Source organism: Drosophila kikkawai, chromosome 2L, assembly GCF_030179895.1.
Source record: "Drosophila kikkawai strain 14028-0561.14 chromosome 2L, DkikHiC1v2, whole genome shotgun sequence".
In the NCBI taxonomy this organism is placed as follows: Eukaryota; Metazoa; Arthropoda; class Insecta; order Diptera; family Drosophilidae; genus Drosophila; species Drosophila kikkawai.
This window is the reverse complement of record NC_091728.1, coordinates 11,324,807-11,345,112: the sequence shown is the minus strand read 5'-3', so window position 1 is coordinate 11,345,112 and position 20,306 is coordinate 11,324,807. Positions and strand designations below refer to the sequence as shown.

Here is a 20,306-nt window from a genome sequence, read left to right as displayed (position 1 = left end):
GTGATCTATTTCACTAATAAGGTGTGTACGGATGCCGAAAATTGCGCTTTTCGCTGGATTACACAGCTTTTATGAGTGTGCGTGCGTGCGGGTGTGTGTGTGTGTGACCGTGTACGTGCGTGTCGAGCAAAAGAAACAAGATAAGCTGAAAAGAAGCAGCAGATGAGGAAAAGTATCTCGTCTCTATTTAAAAATGTGTGTCAGTGTATTGTGCGACAGCCGAGGCAGCGACAAAAATAATAAATAATAGCTCCCGCTGCTGCTGCTGCTTCTGAAAACAGTTTGGCGTCTTTGCGGTCTTTTAATTGTGTCGTGCCATTGTTTTATAATTTTCCCATCATCATTCAAGACGCGTTCTGTGCCGAATAACAGCGAATTGCCAACAACAACGCCCCGTTTTTTGCCAAGGAAGTTGCTTGGTTTTCTATCTCCCTCTCTGTCTGGCCCACGCACTATGACCGCTCCTGGCTATTGGAATAGTTGGTATGTGAAAGACTCTGCAAGAGCACTACAACTCACAATGAAGCACGAAAATAAGTGCGATATGTCCGTTTCACACTGGATTTTGTCACCCTGTGGTAGCTCGCCGCACACACACATTCTCACCTGAGCCAACTCCGCCATATGTCCGCCTGTCTGTCTGCGTTTCTATTTTCCTTAACACATTCCACCCCATTGGCATGGCTGCTTCTCCGCGTACAGCTGCAGTCAATATAGTAGTAATGGATTTCGGGAAACGACCATACAGAAGCGTTCGTTCCTTTACAGTCGCGTTGTTTTTCCCACAACTGTGCAACCCTTTAATGACCAGTCTTTTATTCATTAGCTATGGTACTACAGCTACAGTGGCTCACAGCTTATTTCAACCAGACCCAATCAAAAACTTTAAATGCCTGTAAAACATAAACCAAAGGGTTTTTCCAAAAAATTTAAACGCACAATGATAAATTTATGTTTAAACTTAATATTTGTTAACTTCGTGTATTTTTATATATTTTTTTATATATATTTTTTTAATTAACAACAAAAAACAACGAAAAACAATGCCACAGCTTATTCAACCAGGTCGGTACTTCTATGTATTTTTAATGCTTAAAGATTACCAATATTTTTTTTAATATTTGGTATGGCCACCTTTGCTATCCATAACCATTTTAAGCCTTTTTGGCATGGAATCCACCAGTTTTTGGGTTGTTTCTTGGGCTATTTTGGCCCACTCCTCTATCAACGCCTCTTTCAGGTCCGATTTATTCGAAATCTTTCGTTTTCGAATATTTGTGTCCACAATTGCCCACAAATTTTCAATCACATTCATGTCTGGCGACTGTGCAGGCGGCTGCATAACGTGCGGGCAGTTCCAGTAAAGCCAAGCCTGAACAATGCCCGACTTATGTTTCGGATCGTTGTCTTGGTAGAAACGAAAATCTTCCCGAATACCAAGTCCCTCGGCGCTTTCGATCAATTTTTTTTTTAATCTCAAGATATTGAGTTTTTTTCATTGTGGTATCAATAAACTCGAGATTTCCAACACCTGCTGCCGACATACAGGCCCATACCATAACGCTTCCCCCGCCATGCTTAACTGTCGCTTTTAGATTATTTGTTTGCAGCTCAGTATTCGGCTTTCGCCACACATAGGATGCACCATCTGAGCCAAATATATTGAACGTTGACTCTTCCGCAAATATGACTGTATTCCAGAATGAAGAATCCTTTTCTAAGTGCTCTTTTGCAAAATTTAAGCGTCTCTTGATATTCTTGGCACTAATGATCGGCTTCTTCCGTGCTATTCTGCCATTATAGTCATGCTCTCGGAGCACACGACGAATTGTTTCTGGGTGGCAGGACTTGCCCAACTCGGTCTCGACCTCACTTGCAATTTTCGGTGCCGATAATTTGGGATTTTCCCGAATTTTCCGGACTATATGGCGCTCGTCTGTTGGGTTCAAAATTTTGTTGGGCGCCGTTCTTCCCTTATCGTGCACCCTATTCTCACGGACAAAACGGTATATGATACTACGGAGCAGTGGAATCACTTAGACCAACCATTTCGGCAATTTTCCTACGCGAATTTCCATTTTTTAAAATGTTTTATCACGAGTTCTCGCTGTTCGATTGTTGTACGTGGTCCCATTTTTCTTACCGAATTTTCGCGCACTAAATTCTTGCCAAATTTTCCAAGAATAAGCTTGAACCAACTCCGAATAGATTGACCAAAGCACAGAAAAAATTAGAACCCCTACTTTTTTAAGTAACAGTGTATAGCAAAACTGCAAACTTTTTGGTTGAAATAAGCTGTGGCCTTGTTTTTCGTTGTTTTTTTGTTCTTAATTTAAAAAGAAATATTAAAAAAATATATAAAAATACATGAAGTTAACAAATATTAAGTTTAAACATAAATCTATCATTGTGCGTTAAAATATTTTGGAAAAACCCTTTGGTTTATGTTCTACAGGCATTTAAAGTTTTTGATTGGGTCTGGTTGAAATAAGCTGTGAGCCACTGTACATAAAAGAATGTTTATTTTTATTGTATTGTACGGTATATGGTACCAGTTATAGGGCCGATAGTAAGTTCAGGTTATAAGGTTTATAAATTTTATATATTGCAATTCAATATTTTGCCTTAGCGTGATTAATAAGGGGCATTTCCCCCAGTATGTCTAAGCTGTTACTCATTTCTAAACTTAAAACCTATAATTTTTACCACAACTGTAATCGGTTTGTCGCAAAAAAAAAAACGGAAAGGAAATATGTATTTTTCTTTACTTGTTTTAATGTTTAGGTGTGGTCATGCTTTAGTTGCGGGCTTACCACATCCAGTTTTGTGAATTTTTTCAAGCGGAAGCGGCTCTAAAAAGTTTTCGTGCCGTTGTCCACACAGTTGACATTGAACTCTCGCCAGTCTCTCTTCGTAGCTCTCTCCTCCAAGGCCCGAATCCCTTACCCGCTCTCCCCGCCGCCTACTAACTGGAATTTGACTTGCTCTGTTACTTTCCAAAAAAGCACACTCCTGGCCTTTCAATTTCTTCGTTTATCGGCCACATTTACTGTTTTATAAAGTAGAGTTTTGTGAAAGGAGATTTGCCAAAGGAATTTTGTGCTAAAGAGAGGTGGAAAGCAAATAATGTTCAATTTGGGAAAAGGAAATAATTAAACATCAACATCAGCCGATGAGACCTATTCTTTTTCTAAAGATCTTTAGGACTACTGCAGTTGCAGCAATAAGGTTTCGATTAGACTAGTATAAGCTGCACACAAACAAAGCTGGTTTATAAAGTGTTGTCACGCCCACCTGAATTGCCCCAATTGGTCTAGCTCAAATCTACACATTCTAGAATTATTATAACATTAGTCATTGATCAAACATGCACTATTGTGCTACAAATGTTTTGCAAGCTAACTTGTCCCATAAAAATAGTTTACAATTACTATATAGTTTTTATATAATTGAACAATTTTGTTCTATAACATTTATACTAATAGTTTTGCCACCTAGTTCTGTGCCTAAATGGTTTTTTTTTTCAGTGTCTAGTTATCTCTAGTGTGGGAGGCGGTGTAAAAGAATTAGAAAAACAGGTGCGTTACTGATGTCGAGTACATCGACTATTAGATACACTGTATCTACAAGTATAAAAAGGTTCATAAGCAAAAAAAAATTAAACACTTTTATATATTGTTTCATTAATTGTATTATTTGAAGTATGAGACAGCATTCTTGGCTCAAACTGACTCATTTTTTGGTCCCGAACTTGAGTGGGAAGCTTTCTCGTTGTTATTATTATGTGATTTGTAAAGATATGTATGTTGTACAGTGGTCTTATATGCAAGAATATGTAAGTATGTACAGCTACTTCTATTGTTATTATGTGGCTCACGTTGTTGAAAAAAGATTCGCGCCGCGACTGCGCACGATTATGCCACATTTCGAATGACGAGAGCACAGTTGAATGCGCTGCGTCCGCCTGTTGCAGAAAACGTGTCAAGTTTTCCAGATACATCTACTATATGTTCGTTTTCTGCTTTTCCATGAGGCTATGTGCAAGAGCATAACCGTGCTGCCCCAGCAAGAGCCCGATTTGAGTTCGATTAATTTCGTTGCGCCTCGGTAACTGTGCACTCAACTCAAACATCCGCTCAAACGGGTGGCAAGCTCACAGTAACTCCTTGGCCAACGCAACGATACTACTATGAGAGGGAACGTTGTTCCCTCACAATGTCAGCCTGGCCTCTAGTTGCACACTATCGTATAATACTCGAATACCTTCGCGGCATTCTTTAAACCCTAGAAACAGTACTATATTACATAGTCTCGACTATCAGATACCGTATACACTCTTTACAACAAATTCGGACTTAAAAGTAATTGCGTTGAAATTGTTTTATATATACCACATAATCATACCCTATATAAAATATTTATGCACGGTGCTTGTATGCACCCTAGCCAGTTTTATTAAGGGAGGGAAGTCGTTAATAGGTTATCTGCAAGTCGCCTACTGAAACACAATATCTGGTATTTAGTTTCTGTATTCTGAGCAGACATTCGCTCTTTAATTTCTCCGGTTTTGTGGCGCCAAAACTCCAGAGTTTCGTTGTAAGCACAAATAGATGGGGCTCTTCTCGTCTTCTGTGTTTAATAAATTTGTATACCGCAAAATTTGAATACAAGACACCTTTACAAATAAAAGTAATAGAAATTCTTTAGATTCCCCGCTTTAATTTTTTTTAGTTTTGAATTGTGTCTTTTTGCCATTACACTTGTAAATGCCGCTTTTTTTAGCGTATAATTTTTTTTAGCATTCACATTAAGTTATACTCTTGCATAGATTATTAATAATTAATATTAGAGTATTTATAGGTTTCCCTCCATATGCTTCCTTTCTTGTTTTTTGTTTTTATCACTCTGTATTTGGCGATTGACACGCCCCAGCTTTTGTGGTTGTGTGTAGAGAACGCCAAAACCCACACAAACGTGAAGAATTTTTTGGGTTTGCTTGCTTTTCGTAGCCGCTGATGTTGAGTTTCATATGCGTATAAAATAATTGAGCTCAATTGATTTCAATTAAAACTGACAACTTGCTGATGCTTTTGTTATTGCTTCTGTTATGGTTGTTAGTCATATGAAACAAAAACCATCAAAACGCTTGAAATGTGGTCACTGTGTGCTTCACGAGCTGAAAAAATTCACTGCAAAAAGTTTGGTCTATTTAAATAGAAATTTTACGTAATTTTACAAAAAAAAAAACGACATGAATTATTTTTACATTATCCCTATAATTATTATATTTTTCACTAAAAACACAAAGTTAATTTTTTAATTTTATTGTTATTATTTTTTTTTACCAACGTAGGCATAACTACTTGGTTCGGGTTAAGCTCTTCCTTTAGACTTGGTTTTTAACTAAAAATGGCATTTGCCTTTTAATTTACTATGGGTATCTCACAGTTGAACCAACTTGACTAAAGCTTTCGTACTTTTTATTTATAGAAGCATATAACCCTAAACAATTTGAACGAGTTGCTATACATCTACTTCATTTTCGCTTTATCACATAAATAGACATCTAAAGATAGAGATTTAAAATACCAAATTCCTATTAAAGGAGCAGCTAAGATCAACCTCTCGCATTGTAAACTGCTTAAATGTTTAGTCTGTTGTTAGATTAATTAGATTTTTATATATAACGTGAATTTTCATATTTCTACATATGCCTATAAGTTTTAAGGATCCGTGGTCTTTTATATGTCATATTGAAGTACCACACTTTGTTGAACATAAACTCATGCAGCCATGCTTGGTAAACTAATTCTACAATTTATTGCTTTAATGCCTTTACCAACTATTGTCGTCTGTGTCTCTAAGCTTTAAAGTCTAAAGTTTTCATCTATATATAGTGCTTTCTTCCAGTAGCAAAGCATACGAAACATATTTATTAATGCGATTTTTATTGTAAATTTTTGCTTTGTATATTTTTAAAATTTGGCATGCCGGCGCCTCGACTAACACAACCATGCATACAAAAAAAAATATTTGGATGTGGCCGCATGTGTTTGGCTTACGTTTTGCAGATATTTCGTTTGATGCGCGCAAAACTTTCACTTCCATTAAAAATATAAACTCGTCGGTATGTGTGAGAGTTTATGGTACCTGTTTGTCGACAACGTTAAATGACATTAGGCTAAGTTTTATGGTTCGTTGGGACAGTGAGCAGTGGAGCGGAGGCGAAATTCTGCAAAAATGTCTAAAGTAGAAAATTTACATGGCCATGGAATTGGACGATTTCGCTTTTCTTTCTTACCCTTTAGCTTTTCTTTTCGAAATCTGATGGCTGCTTTTTTTAATGCTCTAAAAATGGGATTTTAATGGGCAGTGAGTACACACTTACTTGCTTTAGATGTAAGAGGTCTGTACTTTCAGATAATTATGCAATGAAACCTACATTAAAATATTTATATGTACATATTTTATATGTTAATGAGGTTGTAACCATTCAGGGCCAATTAGTTCTGAATGTACTTGTTATATATATGTACAAATAAATCAACAACTTTTTTGTGATAGATAATATATCAATATTAACAATACAATTTTAAACAGAAACTTAAAGATACAGTTTGAAAATGTATTAAAGCTTTTTATTTCATTACACGATTTTATATGCCATTATATTTAAAAATAAACTAAAAATTAGGTTTAAAACCTTTTTAAAAATGTTGATAGTGTAGAATAGACTGAATTATATCACAGTCTAGAAATGTTTTAATTATCTAGTAATCAGCTTAGATTTTCAAAGACACAGGTTTAAAGCGAGCTTTTGAGTTGAAAAGCCAGAAGCATATATCAACCGGATCCTCCCTAGGCATTAATTTTGTTCAGACGGCATAGTGTATAAGAACGCTAGCATTACTGGGCTAGTTCAATGATTCATACTAACTCGTGAGTCACTTTTTTAAAAGTCCGCGGTGAAATTACTTTCATCTGTATTGGTGGATATGTCATTAAAATATGCCTGTTTTAATGAACCTATGCAGTAAATGTGCTATAAAATCATCGCAATATACTTAATGCTGATAAGCTTAAAAATCATAGGAAAATCAACAGTATTTTTTATTAGTAACCACAGCATTTTGGTTTATTGGTAATAAATCAAAATCATTTTATGTTCCTGCCTTGTAATTTAAATCTTTGGACCATGTATTTCCCTGTGCAAATCTATCTCTCGAATTGGACATCAGCGCTCATCCATTTGATTTTGATGCCCAACTATATCGTTTAGCACTTGCCGGCCAACTGGCGAACAAAGCAACTAGGTTTAAGCACATTATGCATTCATTTGCAGCCTCGTAAGTCTTTTATGTCCGACAATTGCTCGCTCTAGAAACCAGCGAGTCAGTGACCCACTTTGAGCCATAAATTAGCTCAAACAAGAGCAGACTCTAGACAGGCAACTTTTATTCCGCTTATTAAATAAGTGCATACATACGTACATACATCTGTGGAAAGAGTCGTCTACGTCTAGTTAGGATCCCAGTCACGCACTAAAAATCCAGTTTGGTTTTTATAGATCATTGTCATGTTTAGCTTTCAATTTCTCGCTGCAAGTCAATTAGGCCAAACTTAAGAAGACGGCGGGAAGAAACGGAAAACTGAGCTTGCAACCTGCCATTAAAAAATCATTAGCTATTGTCCAATATTAAATTATTTCACATCATTAGGTTATCCTCATGCAAAGCCGATTAAGGTGTTTACCCATCCAGTGGTCATTCCCTCTCTTCAGTACGGATATAGACAATGTTGTTTAATTGATTGGAGAAAGTGAGCGGGCCGAATCGATGGGAAAATGTCTAGATCGCTCACTCCTGACCCGAGCGCAATGAACCAGCCAGAAAATTGAAATACGATACCCTCATGTTGCTCTTGTATAAAGTATTTTTTTGGAAATTGTGTATGGAAATATTATAGAATATAAATAGGGTTTTGGTATGGGTTTTATTTTTAATTTGTAATGTTGATTTTCTGACATTATTAGTTGACTTGAGGATAAACATTATCCTTGATAAGATAGAATTTAACTTTATATTGTGTAAAAAGAAAATAGGTTGTTTTATGAAGATCATGTTTGGTTAAACAATTCATAATTAATTAATAACGAATAGTACGTGCTCCCAAGTTACCTTGCTCGAAAGCTTGGTTAAATGTTAATTTATGTCTATTTTTAATTCAATAAATTTCCCATTCATTGTTGGTTACTAGCCGATTGTAGGCATCGACTTAATCTTTTGTTTTCCTTTTTCTTCACATGTCGTTGGCGATTGTTTTTATTTTTGTTTTATCGAAGTTTATATGCACACTTTACATACATATCCGTTGACCGGTGGCTTTGTCTGGCTGCATTCGAACACCGTTAGCGTTAGCATTTCTTAATGGTATCGCTGAGTATTTGCTGCATTTGATGGACTGCCTCATCGCGTACTCCGGCCTCCTACGAGAAGCCGAACGAAACTCGTTTGGAAGCCGCTCTACGATTCGTTTCGGCCAACAACCGAAGCTGTCTGCTGCCCCTGTCCCTGTTTTGTTGCCTGTCCTCTCTGTCGGTTTGTTCGCTTAATTTATGAAAGTTTAAATACCGCAGCCTGCAGCCGGTTGCATTTCGTGTCGCTCTAAATCAGAACCGCTAGGCGTCTGGCGTTGACCGTTCAAATCTCCTCCGGTTGCATTCATTTCGAATCCCAAATCAAGAGACCTCTTCCCAACTGGTTTGAACATAATAAATGTGTACTGTATATATTTTTCTAGCTATACGCGTGAATGTGCCACATCCTGCCGCATGTCTGAGCCAGTGACCTAAATTATTCCTTTGCCAGATCAAGGAGAACTCGGATCCGAGTGAGAGAGAGTGGAAACTTTGGCTTGAAAGTAGAATAGTCTACCGGCGAAACACGGTATGGGGGTTATTGATAAGAAGGTCATGCGTGCCATTAGAAAGTAAACGAAAATCAAGGCCCAACAATGAACAAGCCCTGAATGTATAATGTTACTATTTGCACATTGATTTTAAAGTACACTGTAATTTTTTCTGAAACGGACACATTTACTCTTACTATCTTTATACTGTAAATTCCCCTGTTATGCGACACACATGAAGTCATTACAAATTACGAAGATGCCAAGATGATTTAACCTCGATTTAAAGTTAATTTAACTGTTTTTTTTTTTTACTGAATTTTGATCACATATTCGCTCGAAGTTGCTACATTTAATGGATGAATTTGATCTTGCACAAACGCTGTAATTAATGCTTTGAATCCAGTTTCCGTTGCAGAATAGCAATTAGTTTTTATTATTTAAATTGAAAATTAAAATAGTCTTCCTTACAACTATCGACATTGGGTTCATTTGGATGGAAAACTGTTAGCCTCCTCAGTTGGTTTTCTCATAGAATTTTTTTAACAACCACCTGCTTTGAGTTAATACATATCTAGAAATACTAAAAACGCCTTAGAATTACAATTTAAAACAATTTGAATACCTTTTAATATAAAAACTACGTCTGATTACAATATTCCCCGGTTTTCCTTTGCAGATGTTGCTGCTGGCGTAAAGTGATCTAGCATCCAAGATCATGTCGGAAAGGGTGAGCACGTCTTTAGCGGCCCAACTGCATTCGCATGCAATGGCATCGGCGGAGAATGCAGGTGCAGGAGCATCCGCTTGCCATGCCAGCACTGTTGTGAAGGAAACGCAAGCTCCGCCGCTTCAATTCGAAATGGATGCTCCAGCAGCCGCGATTAGTGCGCATCTGAATTTCAAGATTGTACCCGCCGAAAGTTTGCCCGGGCTAAACTATCAGGATATGTTTGCTTCCATGAATACATCACAAATCTCTAACGCTTCCACGGAGTCCAGCTGTAGTCCGCCCACGCAGGGCGTGGTTCCGCCTCCGAAGCCCAGTCGTCACATGAGTGTGCAACCGTTGAATAGCGTGAGTACTAACCTAAAGCATGGATTAAATATGTCCATTTAACTACTTTTCTAATCCGCAGAAATCCTGTCGCTTTCCTAAACTGGAGGAGTGTGCCCACTTTCATTACGAACGCGTCCAACTGGGCCCCCTGTCTGTGCAGTTGCTGGACGACAAATCCGAGCACCTGGGTAGCAGCATCGCCTCGCAATCGATTGGCGGAGACTTGCCGCACAGCTCTTTGCGTAGCTTCTCGCCGGAGAGCTGCTGGTTCATCATTCGCGTTAGCCCACAGCGCTGCGAAGCCTTCCTGATAAAGCGCAGCTTTGAGAACATGCAGCTGCTGGACGAAATGCTCCATCGCTGTGTGTACGATCGTAAGATCAGCGGGCTTCGAAATATGGAGGAGCTGGCGGCGGAGCTGCCCAGTGAATCGGACGTGGAGTATGCCGTTGCCAAGTACCTCGAACGTTTCTCAAAAATCGCATCGGACTCACTGACCTGTGGCACCATTCTGACTTGGTTGCAATTGGACAACAAGGGAAGGCGCCTGCCGTTGGCGGATGGCGATACGCAACGGACAATCAATACGCCGGCGGTAGGTGCCGCATATGGTGTTCGTCGCTATCAGGCTCAGGCTCCCGATGAGATCAACATCGAGGTGGGCGACATGATCTCGGTGATTGATATGCCCAGTCCAGCGGAATCGATTTGGTGGCGCGGAAAAAAGTCACATTTGCAAAAGTCCCTTTACGAAGTCGGGTTTTTTCCACAATCTTGTGTGGCTACCATTGGCGACAAGGTACCAAGGAACTTTCCAATGCCGGCTCCTCTAGTAGGTCACCTGGATGCCTCGCCCACTAAGCCGGTGCTGCGAAAGCACGGCAAGTTGATTGCATTCTTCCGTTCCTTCATACTTTCGCGACCATCTCGACGTCGATTAAAACAGAGCGGCATTTACCGCGAGCGCGTCTTCAACTGCGACTTGTCGGAGCACCTTCTCAACAGCGGCCAGGACATTCCCATGGTTCTACGCTCCTGCGCCGAGTTTATCGAGAATTACGGCGTTATTGATGGCATTTACAGACTCTCTGGCATAACCTCCAACATCCAACGACTTCGACGTGCTTTCGACGAGGAGCGAGTGCCAGATTTAGGTAATCCGGAGATGAAGCAGGACATTCATGCCGTCAGTTCCCTGCTTAAGATGTATTTCCGTGAGCTTCCGAATCCTCTGTGCACTTACCAGCTGTACGACAATTTCGTCGAGGCCATTCAGGTGAAGGCCGACGAAGCAGACGAGCGGTTGCGGCTGATGAAAGAGACGGTGCTTAAGTTGCCTCCACCACACTACCGGTGAGTAATCAAGAAAAAGAAAAAAGGGGAAAAAAAATTGAAGTCGATTTAATAGGTGCTCCATCAATTTGCCTTGGCATTATCTAAAATTTGAGGATTCTTTAGATAAGACGATAACTTTTTTGTATGTAAATGAATTAAAATCCAAAATGTCCTTACAGAACCCTAAAATATTTGGCCGAGCACCTATACAAGGTGTCGCAGCACCACGAGCGTACCGGAATGACAGACAAGAATCTCGCCATTGTGTGGGCCCCAAATCTTCTACGATCGCCGGCTCTGGAGTCGGGAGGCGTGGCCGCTCTTCGGGGCGTTGGTGTGCAGGCTGTAGTCACTGAGTACCTGATACGCAATTGCCATAACATCTTCGATCCTCTGGAAGATCATCCAGCGCGCCACAGCTTGGTAGCCAACAATGCGGCTGTGAGTGCGGGTGGTGGAGAGCTGCGTCTGGAGTCGCTCACCGATTGCGAGAGTCTGCTAGTCGAGCAACGAGAACAAGATCAATGCTTGGGTCTGGTGGTGGAGCGACCGAAGAGCCTGAGCACAGGCGGAGCCAAATTGATCAGTTTGGAGGAAGCCCAAGAGCGGCACTCGCGCATCGATGGTGGCGACCTCAAGCAATCCCTGCCCATCAGCATGCTAACCAGCGGGAATGCGGGAAATGCTGCCACAAACATCGGCTCCTATATTGAGGTGGGAGGTGGTCCATCCAGCCTTCCTGACAAATACCACACAGTGCTATCGGCGCCACCCAGCTGGCAGAAGCGCAAGCCCGAATCCAGTAAGACCACGTCCTGGAAGTCGCTGTTTACGCGCGGTCAGCGCCAAGGTAATCCCGATGCAGGCCAAAAAACGTGTGATGATTCATCTAAGGACGCGGTTACTGCCTCCCGAGTTAGCTTCGTTAAGGCCGCCCATGCACATGCTAGCAAGGAGCTGACGAAGCACGACAAACCCAAGTCCATTGAGCTTCTAGAGACAACGACCAACGAACGCGATCCGAAGCCGATGGATCTCTGCATACGCTCCAACTCAATTGATAGCCTGCGTACGGTGGGTCATTCGCGTAGCGTTTCACATGACTCCTACTTTGATCTACTTCAGTCACCGCAACGGGGCCATATGACCACCTGTCCGTCCCGCGAGCTCTCCGAGCTGGGTCTGAATTTCGATCGGGAGGAACCCGAAATGCGCATCTTTTCGGAAAGCGAATCCCTGGTTAGTTCACCGCGCGTGGGTAAGGAGAATGTGCCACCTGCTTCGGGCTGTGCCACCCGTCGCATAATGCGGGCTCGCCCCGAGGAGTTTTCCAGTCAGGCGAACAGTGTCAATCCCAGTCCCAAAAAGCAGCCTCGTCTGAATCTACTTTCACCCAGCTCGGCCAGGACCATGCCACCACCTCCTCCGCCAGCCGTTGGTGCGAGTACGAATGCTGTTGCTTCTTCCTGTGGCCACGAACCGGCTGGAGCGGAGAACTGCTGCAAACGTTACAAGCTGGAGGATCAGCTCTGCGACATACAGTTTATTGATTGCGGTACTCCTGACAGTGTGCCAACTACACAGCAACAGTTTGCCAGTGTTGAGGTTCATCCGCCGCCCAAGCCAGCGAGGGCAGCCCAATCGCCCACAACACCGCCGTCAATGGTTGCCTCGGGTGGCTCGTCCTCATCCTCGACCCGCTATAGCTACCCAACTGTACAGTTGTCGGCCAAGCGGAAGGACCAGTTGGCGGCCAAGGAGCGTTTCAGTTACCAGGGCACCTTCACGCAGCCAGGACAGAAGCAGGAACCCCAAGCTTCTCCTCGACCAATGCAGTAAGTAAACTGAAATTGTAGAGCAACTTAAAGAGGGATAAGCACTCTACGGAAATGTGAACCAATCTCGTGAGCTTTGCTTAATATTTAAACCTCTTTGCAGAACCAACAGTAACACCGTTCCCCTACGAAAGCCGCGAGTGGAGCCTCCTCCAAATGACTGTGCCCAAACCAAGCTATCAGTCCCCTCGCCCACCACTCCTGCACACAGTCCCCGGTACTCTCTTCTATTGTGCGACACCGAAAGTTCCGAAAACAGTTCAGCGGTCAACACACCGCAATACGACATGGATCCTTTGATGGTGACATCGGCCATGTCCGGTGTGTCGGGTGTTTCTTCGAATATGCAGCAGCAGCAGCAGTTACTTCTTGGAGTAGATGCAGCTAGCAGTTACCTGGGCAGCTCGCACGAGAGTCTCGGACAACAGGTAAGATAGCAATACATTCAAAATGTTCTTTTCACTATAAAAAGAAATTCTTATTGCAGTTCAACAACCTTCAGGAGGTGGAAAATCGTGATATGAATGCTCTTAAACGAGAGCTATCCCTTGACCTTCAGCCAGTCCAGTCGCGTTTGCCGTCGCAGAAGAATCGAGCTGCCACATTGCCTGTAAAGGAGCAACTCCAAGCGGCAGCGACGGCGGCGGCTTCCCCCAACACTTCAAACTTCACAGACAACACTAGTCAGTCGGTGACGCCAAGCGAGTTTGGGTACCAACACCTGCAGCGCCAGCTGAGCATGCACTCGCTTCTGGCCACCGATGAGAGCTCGCCGGTTTATGAGGATTTCGAGCAGCAGACGACCGTAAAGCTACCAGTGGCCACAAGCCCCATCAAGTCCACCATAAGCATCACCTACAAGTCCCCAGAGAAGGAGAAGAAGCCATTGCTACTGCTGGAGACTAACTTTGATGAGAACATTGTGTATGAACAGGTCAAGCTATTCCGAAACTCGGTCACCGAGGTGAATCAGATGCTGCACGAGCGGACCAGCCTCAAGCAGATCGATGAGGAAGAGCAGCAGCAGCAGGATGGCGGAGCCTTTAGAGCAGCCGAAATGACGCACCAACTGTTGCAACTGGAACAGGAGCACCAGCATCAGCAGCAGGGCGAAGCTGAAGAGCAATCCCATTTGCTATATGAAAACATTGAGCTGCGTAAGCCCCAAACGGTTTACGAGAACCTACGAGGCGAGGAGATGAAATTCGATATACAAAAAATGGAAAAGTCTAGCAGTGATAGAATTGAACTCGACAGCCTAGACAGTTTGCCAGACAATATGGAACACGACCTGGAGCTGACGCCCAGCAGCAAGTCACCTTCGTTTAGCGTCAAAGAGCTGGCCAATAAATTCGAGAGCTCACCGGTAGAGCAACTGCCCAGCTTCGACTTTTCTGTACGCGGCGGCTCAATGAAGAAGCCCAATGAATTGAGCGTTCCCAAGACTATGCCCCCGGCACCGGTTCCCCTCAAGAAACTGAATAGCAATGCCCAGCAAAAGATAACCCGTTCGTTGGACGAAAACGCTTTTGTCCGTGAGTTTGGCGGCAAGCATCTGCAGGATCTTTCCATTTCGGGAAAGCTGCTGCCTGAAACCCCAATGCCCGACTCTGTGAACAGTCGCCGCAAGAGCTTCGACTTTACGCGTCCTAAAATGCTGAATCCGCCGAAGCGATTGCCAGGGATGAGCATCACAGAGGAGGTTTGCCAGAAGCGAGGAATCGAACCGGAGCAGATAACAACGCCGACCACAGAAAATCGAATCTCGCTAATCCAGTTAAATAATGGGCCCAAGGAACAGCAGCAGTTCCTGCCACCGGCGGGACGCAAGAGCGTCCTTACGGGCGTCATACTCGATCGCGAGCGCATCGACAAGATAAAGGAGGAACGTCGCCTCCAGTTGACGCAAAAATATTATAGCGATACACTGAAATCTCGCTCGCGGACTGAACTAAACGCGGAGGAGGGCAACTGTCAGCCGGTGGTGGAGTCACTTCGCATCAAGTCCAAGTCCCGCGGCGACATGAGTGCCTTGCAAAATGATATGGACATGAATCTGAAGCAAATGACCCGCGTGGCTGGCGGCGGGTCCGAGAGTACACTGCACCAGGGTAATGGACAGGAGCTGGGACAGCAGCGGATGCGCCGCATTTCCGATGAGAAAAATCAAAATTGTGATACCAGCAGCAATGGTGGAGTGTCCGCCACATCGATGCTAAGTGTAAAGACAACGGCGAAGAACTTTGGGGCCAAGCAGGCGCCATCTAATAAGTTCGAGCAGCGTGGACACCCGGCGCTGCCCCGCGAGCGACTGCAGCGAAACTCGATGGCTGAGAGCAGTTCCGGCGCTGCCAAGTAAGTAAAAATCTTAGTTTTTTTATCTGATCCTTGGAAATTAATCGAGTTATTTGCTTGCAGCAACAGAGAAAGGATCTCACCACAATTTTCAATACGCGACGTGACAGCGATGTTCGAATCTCGTTCACAAAACCAATAGGCAACTAAGGCAACTTTAGCAACTAATTACATCGAAACAATAAGACCGCTACATATAATCACAGTGCTCTGGAGCAGAGGCGTTATATTTGCTTATAAAACAAGCCTATATATATTTTATTTAGTTTTTAAACTTTCACATAAGCAACTAACTGAAGCTATTGATGTAGTTCTTCGTATATTCGGCGCAATCGGCTCCAAAGACATTCAGAAATTATAACGCCGTGCTTGATTTTAACAGCAGTAATAATGATATTTATGATATTAATGATACTACAAATAATTGTAAACCCAAAATCATTTGCAAAATGCACTTTCGATTCGAAAAAGCAAAAAGAGGACAGTTTAACTAAAAGACCGAACGAGCTCCTCGTTCCGAGATTGCTAATTGTTCTTGCATTTTAGACATTTACTTTTAAATAGGTGTTAAGTTTCCTTCGTTTAATCTTGGAAGAATAAAACTCCAACTCGATAGGTTTGAATTTAATTCTGGTTTGTTTTCTGCGTTATGTCTCGAATATTTTGTTCTTTGTTTCTGCGACTATCGAAAATTACATATTTCCTAATTAACATAAGATCATTGACAAATACAGAACAAAGCGAATTGTAATAAGGTATTTTACTATACAAATAATTTATATATATTAAAGAAAAAAAACAATAAACTCAATTGCATTGTCACCCAAATATTTATTATTTATTTAAAAACAAAAGGTTGATTTGGAAGTTTTATCAAAATCTGTGAACGTGATTAGGGGAATCGTTGGCATAAATTAAAACAACATTTATATAAAATATCCTGTGTTGACCAACATCAAGCCTAAAATAAATGAATATATTTGCATTTATATTGAGAGAATAAAAGGTGTACACTAAAAGTATGGTTGTCTTTAAATATACAATAATACCGATTAATCTAGCTGGTAAATCCCTCTCTAGAAAATAACGCCTAAACCAAATTAGAAAGGTTACCAAACTAAAGTTTTCTTAGCTGACAGATTAGAAAAAATTACGCCTATTCAGATATAAAATTGAGTTGAGATCTGACTTTAAGCTCCATAATAGTCTTTATTTGAGCAAGAGGTTTTTTACTTTATAGAATTTTCTAAAGTACTTAAAGTATTCACAAATAGTCAAAATTTTCATTTTTTGTTTTTTTGGATTTATTTTTATTTTGTGGTAAAGTTATCGAGAGTGTTATTTTAATGCCCATGCCTGAAATATTTTCATACATTTTTTAATTTATTTCTAGAAGTAGATTTTTAATGCTCCTCTTCTTTTAAATGGTTAAAATTACAGATTCTGGATCTATTTGAAATTAATCCTTCAATAAAAATATTTTACTATCTATTTCACATCTGCTAATTTTCTTGAAAATGAACTGAATTTTAGCTTTAATGAAAAAACCCTGAAATTTGTTTCCAAATTAGAATTATCGTCATTACATTGTATTCAATATAATTAAAAAGGACCCAGATCTTTAGAATTTTATATTATGAGTATGCAATATTTGCATTCCGACTAATTTAATCACAATTGGCTATACTTTTTGATCAGCTTCAATAGCCGAGATGATTTTAATTTGGTTTAAATTTATCTTCTTTGTGTTACAGCTTTTTTAGGAATGATTGATAAAAATTGCAAAATGTAAGGGTATAAAAACTTTGGCCTCCCGAAGATAGTTTGTTTGTTGTTTAAAATACCGATGGCAGACGAGTGCCACTACCATAAATTAACAAAAATAATAAAAAAAATTTTAATCTGAACAAAATTTAAGGCTTTAATGATGTAACATGTAAAGCTTATAATAAACTTTTTAATTTTAATCTTAAATATTTTTTTCACTGAGCTGCAAACTTCTGGCTGAAATTATAACAAAAAAATCGACCAGGTAATTTTTAGATCAGATCTTAATCCGAGCTAGAAACGTCGGACTTCCTTGATCTTTTTGATCCATATATAGATAGATCCGAATACTTTACTGTACTTGTGACCAATATTAGAAATATTCTCGGAATGGTATGATTACTAAAAATCGCTGGACAAAAATCAATCTCATAAGCAGATGTCATACTTTCTTCTATTTACAGTCGATAGATATAATTAGCCAAAAATAAAAGGTCTTAATAAAACAAGAAAATGTTACACAATGAAAGTATAACTGAGATTAACAAAATGGTAATATTGTAACTAAATAAAAAGCTTTAAAACATAAGATAGCATAATATATATATTTTGATAAAAGGAAAAATAAAGGAAATGTACTTGTAAACAATTGTATTACCGAGTAACTGATACAACTAAACGGCAACACGAAGATAAACATTTAAACGACGCTTGCAATAATATTTACATAAAAAAACACATAATTGTATTTCTTACATATAAACTAAATGCAATCATGCTATGAAATGGAATCTAGAATAATATCACATAATTTTATAAGCCCCATTATACCACATGAATAAAAACAAATATAAAAGCTTATTTAAAACATTTATTAAAATTGTTGTTTAAATAGTCAAGTAATGGGGTTCTGTTTGCAAATGTAGATAGAAAGGCAGTAAACTTAAACAGACTGCAAAAAGGCCTCCTGTTTTCATTAGGAATATTTATTAGATTAACCATTACCTTTTTGAAAAACTCCAGAAAATATATGCAAAACCTTTAAGGATTCTAAAGTCTCATTAGAACTTAATTACTAAAGAAATTTAAAACAAATTGTAAATGGGTGCTTTCAGTTTAAGAGCACAACGATTCTTAGCCCATCTCACCTGAAGGAAAGCCCTTAACTTGTCATTCCTGTTGGGCCAAACCTCCTCCATCCACTTCAGCATGTCTTCGTTGTCATCCATTGTTATCCTGTTGACACGAACGTGCAAAAGGGCGTCTATGTAAACGCTTCCTTTTAGGAATCTCCTATTGATTGTTTCCCTTATCTCAAATGATTCAGGAAGATATACTTATTCCCATGGACGAATTATGTATAAGACTGATCATATTTTTAGCAATCATTAGGGCTCTTAATTTGCCTGAGCTTACGTTTCCATTGTTGCACGTGTCCCGTCAGTTGGGCTAAGCCAAATTTTTATAATAATAAAAATGTAGCAGCGAATCGCCCATCCGCTTTGCGGTTAAGACCGACGGAACTTCCTCATCCTCGGGCAATTACAACATTTTGTGTCAGTTGGCTGGCAAATCCTTTTGTATTGTCGACAACGTCCCTTGTTTTTTTGTTAGCATAATTCCCTGAAATCAAAGCTGAAGTGTGCCACCGATCAGGTTGCACAAGGCTTAGGGTCGTGCATGGTCTCGGAATGGGGGCATCGGTTCGCGTTGTAAGTATCTCCTTAGATCCTTTTCCGCCTTTAAGTTTGATTCTCGGTAAATTAACTTTTAAAGCAAGCAAAACGAACTTGTACCTTCTTACGGGTCCTTTGTTTATGGAACAAAGTTCAAAGGGGAAGCTCAAGTAGTTACATCCTTGGGGAGGATCACCAGCAACAAAAGGTTTTTTAAGAGGGTACTAGTTACTTGACGATTTTCATTTTAACAGAATTTGTAATGTTGATATTTGTGGAGACAATGAATAGAGATTTCAGAGAACCTAGAGTAATCAAACTGACGGAATGGAAACAAACTGACACACTTTCATTGTAACTGAGAGCGTTTACTTATAAAAAACTTAGGAAAAGGGAAAATAAAAAATTCAGGAAAATACCTTTTTCGTTCTATAAAATATTTTCTTTCCAATTCCAAACAGACCCAATAAAAAATGATATCTTTATGTCTTTAAAAGCGATGCCTTCCCAACACGTTCTTTCCTAAGATTATTTATTATTATTTCTAAATTCCTAAAATACTTTATATATAAATATATATTATTAAGAAAACATCTGAAACGAGTTCGAAATCAGATTAATCTCGAAACAATCTAATTATGCCTTACTTATAATGCTCTTTACCCAGCCATAATCATATAGCCAGTCAAAAAGTGGCAGTTTGGCTGCATTTAAATGGGAAATACGTTCGGAAATTGTCGGTTGACGCCCTCCTAGAGTGCCTTATCCGGAAATCTGGTCTCGAAACAATCCCTCATTATGTACTGTTTAGCAGGGCAGTGAAATTTACGACAATTACGCGAGATAAATTAAATTAAATAGCACACTACATGACTGTAGAATTCAACAAATGTATCAAAATATCAGCGGTGCTTCTGAACCACTTCCTCCGCACCCACGGCTGCCTGAAATCGAAAAATGCCAGCAAATTACAAACTGCCCCTCGACAAATCATCGTGTGTTCGATGTAATTTAATATGTGGCACGCGTTCGTAGAACTTTTGCCTTTGCTGTTTTGCACTCTCCTAGCTCTGATTTTTCCCTCCTCACGTATTTCCCATTTTTTTTTTCCTTTCGAATTTCGGTTTGGTGGCTGGGAAAAGGACCTGAAGGACTCTGGTGCCTTCGCCTGTCGGGTTCATCTGCAATTGTTGCCAATGAGAGTAATTGTGTGCCGCAAGGGGTGAAGAAATTCTGCTCAAATGGAGGGAGGTGTCTGCATAATTGCATTTGTTAGTGCTCTAATTGTTAGGGCGGCCGAAGGGCCGGGTGAATAGGTTACTCCGACTAGGATCACAACAAGAGACTCTTAATAAGAAACCGACCGCTCCA

At 40.4% G+C, this 20,306-nt stretch overlaps 1 protein-coding gene across 1 annotated transcript; it reads left to right on the top strand.

Annotated features, from left to right (window-relative positions):
* Positions 1 to 350: 350 nt before the first annotated feature.
* CdGAPr (GTPase-activating protein CdGAPr) lies at positions 351 to 15,876 on the top strand. The gene is made up of 7 exons (XM_017178356.3): positions 351 to 483; positions 9,587 to 9,985; positions 10,047 to 11,320; positions 11,482 to 13,137; positions 13,241 to 13,565; positions 13,625 to 15,492; positions 15,556 to 15,876. Exons 2-7 carry the CDS (start codon positions 9,626 to 9,628, stop codon positions 15,632 to 15,634), a joined length of 5,562 nt encoding a protein of 1,853 aa, XP_017033845.1. The 5' UTR covers positions 351 to 483; positions 9,587 to 9,625; the 3' UTR covers positions 15,635 to 15,876.
* The last annotated feature ends 4,430 nt before the right edge of the window (positions 15,877 to 20,306 follow it).

What these genes read in the sequence shown, in the direction of transcription:
- CdGAPr (XM_017178356.3), top strand. Translation starts at nt 9,626, where the DNA reads ATGTCGGAAAGGGTGAGCACGTCTTTAGCGGCCCAACTGCATTCGCAT. An exon ending in TTGCCTCCACCACACTACCG is followed by an intron (nt 11,321 to 11,481) that starts GTGAGTAATCAA and finishes ATGTCCTTACAG; the next exon opens with AACCCTAAAATATTTGGCCG. An exon ending in ACGAGAGTCTCGGACAACAG is followed by an intron (nt 13,566 to 13,624) that starts GTAAGATAGCAA and finishes TTCTTATTGCAG; the next exon opens with TTCAACAACCTTCAGGAGGT.